General features: G+C 48.6%; 1 protein-coding gene across 1 annotated transcript in view; it reads left to right on the top strand.

The window, feature by feature from the left end:
- The first annotated feature begins 4,620 nt into the window (after window positions 1–4,620).
- The window catches only part of KDSR (3-ketodihydrosphingosine reductase), a 28,440-nt gene continuing 27,060 nt past the window's right edge, over window positions 4,621–6,000 (top strand). Inside the window, exon 1 of the mRNA XM_006892730.1 lies at window positions 4,621–4,728. Within this exon, the coding sequence (XP_006892792.1) occupies window positions 4,621–4,728 (108 nt within the window). The remainder of the gene's footprint in view (window positions 4,729–6,000) is intronic.

The following is a 6,000-nucleotide window of genomic DNA, read 5'->3' as shown; positions in this document are numbered from 1 at the left end:
AGGAGGTTTACCAGATGTATTCTTTCGTCAAAATGTTTTTGCCTTTCTTGGATGGCATCCAGATGATTTCCCGTTTTAAAACTCTCTTTGCCACAGGGATATCTAGATCTCACTCCAAAGGTCCCTTAAGTTTTCTATTGTATTGTTCTCCATTCTCTATTAAGTGCTCCTATTAACACAATGATCAGGTAATGGGCTCTGAGGAACCGACTGCTACATGGATGACAGATGAGAAAAATGACCCAGTGAAATGCAGATTAAAACTGATTCAGAGACACAGAATTAGAGTTTTTATAAATGGTGGTCTTTACAAAAGAGCACTTACCATTTCTTCCCCCCTCCCCCTTTAAAGTGAAATAAGGCCTATTTTATATTGTGGGGAAATGGAATTCTTCGATATTGTTATCAAAGTAAAGCATATTTACTTTATTAAAAAGTGAAAGCCCACAGACTCTTACTGACTCTCAGGGATGGGCACTGAGTGGTAAGACCGCGGAGAGCCCAGAGGGCCGGGACCGAGTGGACATGGCTGTGCTCTGATGGATTCCTGATGGGCTGCCCCTTGTGTGGGGATTTCAGCATTGTCTTCAAGAGCGGCAGGCTTTCCTGTTGAACACCTGTCACTGTGCAGTCTCAGGGGAAGACTGAACGAGGCATTGTCTTTACCTTGAAGAACAAAACTGTCTATTACAGTGTCTTTGTATCAAGTTTGACCAAAACAATTGGTAAATAATATGTCGTTTTTAAACAACTCACTCATGAAATACTGTAATGGTAGCCTTGCTAATAAGGAGTTGGTCTTCCTTGGATTGTGGGGAGTTTTTGTGTGTGATGTGGGCTTGTGGGGTGTGTGTATATCTATACATACACATGTAGATTTTTTAAAAATACAGATTATAGAGGGGATGGCTTGTAAGTTCAGGGAGCATTGTGTCATGTCCACACGTTCTAAGTGTAATCCTTTATGAAGCTTTAGAAATGAGCTGCTGTCTCATTAAATAATAACATACAAACATGACATCCTGTTAATATCTTCAAATATGTCACCTGAAGATGAGTGTTACACACTTGAGCATCGACACTAAGTTGTGCCTTGTACATTAGCATCCTCTGTACCTGCAGGAGACTTGTTTGCTCGACGGAGGTAGAACCCTCCCCTACTACTACGTTCTACCTTGAAAATGCTATGAAATAACTTGCATTATAAAGTATATTTGCACATTTTGCCCATTATGCTCTATGGTTGCCTTTGGTTTTCTGTAAAGATTGTTTTTGTTGAAATACTAGGCCTAAAATATGTTGTCCTTTCATGAAGTAAATTGGTATAACCTACTATTGGCTATATATTGTGTTTGCTTGCTTATTTGGGGACCTTCTCTATATTAGAAAATACATTGTCTAAGGTACTTTGATTTAAAAAATCCTTGAAAAATAAAAAAAAGGAGTTTACATATGAAAAGTCAATTTTGCTATTAATTTCTGAATTGTTAGGCCACCACTACTATCTTTGTAGTCTTCTTAAATAGAACTTTGTTAATCAACCTCAGAATTATATGATACAGCCTTGCTATTAATGATTAATCAGAATGATGTGGAAATCCAGAATTTAAGGAGAGCAGTCTACTCTCTTGGTGAAATACATGAGCAGATAGGATATAAAGGTGGATGGTAAGTGAAATTTTTTTTTTCTGACACATTTAATGTTTACATGTACTTTGAGATCTGTGTCATAGCATTCATGCCTCTGGTGGTCTGTTGGTAAGAAGCTGCACTGCAATCCCATAGACACATGGTTCAAGGTCACCAGCTGCTCTGAGGGAGAAAACTGGGCAGTCTCCTCCCATGTGATGTAACTGCCTCTGAAAACCTCCTGGAGGGTCAGCTGTGCTCAGTTCTGACTCTGGTATGCAGCTACAGTGCTGACGTGATTTGAGAGCTGTGTCTTAGCATTCATGTCACTTCTAGTTACAGCTCCATTATAAAAATGTTCAGTCCAAAAATGACTCCTGGAATCTGATAACTTGAGTCTTATTCTCCAGTGAGCTATATTCATATGTTCTTCATCAACAGGTTAACTTCCTCGAAGGAGCCTAACATTATGTACTGTTTCTCTGGCCTTGATTTGGGGTAGGACATTTTGTAAGTCAATAACTAGACCCTGTTGAGCATCTCAGGGATGCTTCATCTCAAGAGTTTTAAGAGCATGAGTCTCAGCTATGAGTCCATGCCAACTTGATGGCATGTAACATGTCTTGACAGACACCCCCTGCCAAATCTCGCATGTGGAATGGCTGGTGGGGGTCAGACTATTGGCCTTCCAGTCAGCAGCAGGTGCTTAACTGCATTCCCAAGGTGCCTTTAAAAACTGTAGGGGCTCTGGTTGTAGAGCTGTCCATGAAGAACTGTTGGCTGAGCTCCCTGTGGCCACGAGCAGGGAAAGTGAGTGTACATGATGATTATTAGCAAAAGTGAAGCCCCATCCAGCAACTTAGATCATTAAGAGTTGGGAGTGAATGCACCTAAAATTGCTGTAGGATATTGCCACAATGAAGTGGCACAGGATGTCCAGCACTGACACTGTCATCCAAGTCTCAGCTTTCACATGCCATCCTTCTACCTCAAGAGCTCCAACTGCCCCGCTCTTCCCTGTGCCAGTCCACATCCTGTGCTATAAACAGTTCATGGCCCACAGCATCTCTTCGAGAAGGAATTCCCAAACTATCCCCATCCTGCCTTTGAATTTCTGTAGCACCAGGGGGCTGCTATCTACAGGCTTGCCTCTCTCTAGGTTCCAGGCACATCGTATTGACCTAGTTCTTCAAAGAGTTGTATTTTCCCTAGCAGCACAGCTCTAGACACTGCTTACTAGGTACTTAAAAAGATCACACCAAAACTGGTATGTGATTGTTGATCACACCATTACGTAATAGTGAAAAAGGAGAAACTATCTAGTTACAGATACATTGAAAAATGAGAGGTGTCTGTGAAATGGGATAATTGACAAAATATGAAGCACATTTCACAACTTGGGTGGATCCTGAAACTTTGTTACTTATTTAAGTAAGTCAGACACAAAAGGCAATAGATCACACAACTGGGTTTTGTGGCTTGTCTATGTGGTGTATCCACAATGGACACAGACACAGCAACAGTGGTTGTCTGGTTTTCTCAGAAAACAACATGAAATGGATTGACACAATTGTCAAAATGAACCTAAAAGAAACATAGTTTTGGTTATGTCACCTTGATTTGGTGACTACTGGAATGCTATTGACAAAGGGTGAGGGGGCGCCGGTCAGGAGCAAATGGGTTGGACTGGAACTGGGTGCCTTGTTTCCTTTTGGCGTGATAGAACTTTTTAAATTGTGATGATTGCAAGAAATCCATATATACTTTACTAAAAGCCATTGAACTGTGCACTTTAAAAGGATGGATACTCTGGTGTGTGAATTATTCTTAATAAAGCGGCTTCTAGAAAACCGAAACAAAAAAAGAACCTACTTTTGTTTGGAAGATGGACTCTGATGGCAGAGGAACTGTCCAGCTCTCCGAGTGATCTTTTAAGTTGCAAGCCCTAGGTCCCTGTCCTTTGAAAAGTGAAAGTGGGTTCTGACTAAATGTTTCTGGGTGTGCTAACAAAATATTAATTTCATCGAGAACTTCGGACCTTAATCTTGGGGCTTCCATGCAGTATGCAGGCACAGAGATGGTAAAGTCACTACTGCTTGTCAGCCACTTAAACACTTCCTCTGTCCTTCCTCGGTCCCCAGTGCTCACTGGGTGACCTCGTGAAGCAATCAGGCGATAACAATCTGCTCTTCTCCCTAGGCCGCGCCCGCAGCTCTGTAGGATTCTTTCTAGGGAGCAGGCCATAGACCTGGACTTGACGTTGGGATGCTCTTGCAGAATCCTTCGAGAAGGGGTAGGGCGGCCGGTCCTCTTTCGCGCCCTCTGATTGGTCCAGACGCACTGACAGCTTGTGGCTCCTCCTCTTCCCTTACAAACTTCCCGCTCCCGATTGGCTCCGCGTGGCCCCGCCTCTTCCTCTGCATGCTCGCCCCACCCCCCAGGTTACTATTTGTCTCCACCTCTTCCCCCGCCCACTCGCCACGCCCCCTGAAGCCGTTTCCCGACGAACCCACGGCTCCTCCTCTTCCTCCGCCGGTTAGCCACGCAGCCAGAAGCCCTATTTGTAGACTCTCTTCCTGGACGCACGCTCCGCCTCGTGGAAATCCCTATCCTGGCCGAGCTCTTCCTCTTCCTTTCCCGTCTCGCTCCGCCCTGCCTGCTCCAGGGATCTTCCACTTCCCCTCCCGGATGATCCCGCCACCCGGAAGGTCCGCCTCCTGCGCGTCCCGCGGCTCCGCCCCTTTCACAGGCTGTTCGCTCCCGAGACAAGAGCCGTTCTTTCTCTTCCGTGAGTCGCTCGTCCGCCCACTGAAGCCCCGCCCCTTAGGCCGGAGGCTCCTCCTCCCCGCCTCTCGCCCCGCCCCGCTCGCCCCCGCCTTGCGCCGCGAACCCAAACACTCGGGTTCCTGTTGCGCTCAGACTGCGCGTGACCGGGCGGCGCGCAGCGCCGGATCCCAGCGCGGCCCGCTCGCCGCCCGCCCCGGCCCCGCGATGCTGCTGCTGGCGGCCGCCTTCCTTGTGGCCTTCGTGCTGCTGCTCTACATGGTGTCGCCGCTCATCAGCCCCAAGCCCCTCGCGCTGCCCGGGGCGCATGTGGTGGTGAGTGCCTGCGAGCGGGGAGGCCGGCCCCGGGGATGCTGGCCCGCGGGGAGGCCGGCCCCGGGGATGCTGGCCTGAAGGGAGGCCGGCCCGGGGATGCTGGTCCGAGGGGAGCAGGTGAAGCCGGCCCTTGGAGGCCCTGGCGCGCCACGCTGTGAGCTGGGCCCGGGAGGATGCCCGAGAAGCCACCTGCAGCCCTGGCCTCGTCCTGGAGCCCGGGCCGGGAACAGCCCGGGAGGGGTCATTTTTGGTCTGTTTTCCAAAAACACTGAAGATCAGAGAGGTCGAGAGACGCAGCAGCCGGTGGGCGCGGGGCGGACTCAGCCGGAAGGTTCCATGGAGAACCACCGAGGGGTTCTGGGAAGTGACCTCTCCGCAAGTGGTCTGGATCCAGCGGGCTGGCAGGGCCGGCGGGGTGGGCACGCTTCTGCCCCGTCTACATACCGTCTACATCGCGTGTGGCTGAGTCTCCTAGCTGTGCTCAGCCTGGAGACCCCTGCGCGCTGTGGGCACAGGGTCCTGTGATTTGAGTCCAGTCGGGGATGAGCATGGTGACCGAAGAGAGGATTCGCGCCCTGGGAGCAGACTGCGTGGGGGTGTTTGATGTGTGTCATACTGGGGGCCCCCGACTCAGAGAGAACGAACCTATTAAGAATGTGCCAAAGACCACGATTCTGAGATTACTTCTCATCAAGTGCATAACCCAGGGCTTTCTCGTGGTTTTCCTGCTTACTTCTCATGCCTCAGCAACAGCGAGCTGGGAGTTGTAAGTGAGGAGTATGGGTTACTAAGCTAAAGCACAAATCCTCTTGCCTGGCCGCTTGCAGCCAAACGCCCCGCACCACCACTACTCCTGGGGTGGAGAGTTGGGGTCACCACGGAGCTGGACGGTCATTTCCTTCCACGTGCTCTGAACCCAGATCTGAGCCTGTGAATGACAAATGCATTTTCTTTTTTTACTTCTTTTTGTCAAACTTAGTCTGTTTTCCTCCTGCTGCTGTTTCTAAAGAAGGTGAGAGTGTAGTTAGGCACACTGGGGGGGAAAAGCACTAAAATTCGACAACAGTGCAAAATTCTGACCATTTCATAGCCATCAGAGAACTGCTCCAAAGCATGTTTTTTTGAGCTAAAGCATAGCTTCCAAGGTCGGCTTCTCTTAGTACTTGTGTTTCCAGAGATTGTAGTTGACTTGGAGGGAGGTGAAGCCCACGGCGCTCATGACACTTCTGGCTCACTGTTATCAAGACATTGCACTTCTTGACCTTCCACTCC

The sequence above is a fragment of the Elephantulus edwardii genome, unplaced genomic scaffold (assembly GCF_000299155.1).
Source record: "Elephantulus edwardii isolate Elephantulus edwardi_28Jun2011 unplaced genomic scaffold, EleEdw1.0 scaffold00118, whole genome shotgun sequence".
Taxonomy (NCBI): domain Eukaryota; kingdom Metazoa; phylum Chordata; class Mammalia; order Macroscelidea; family Macroscelididae; genus Elephantulus; species Elephantulus edwardii.
This window is presented reverse-complemented; position numbering and strand designations above follow the sequence as displayed.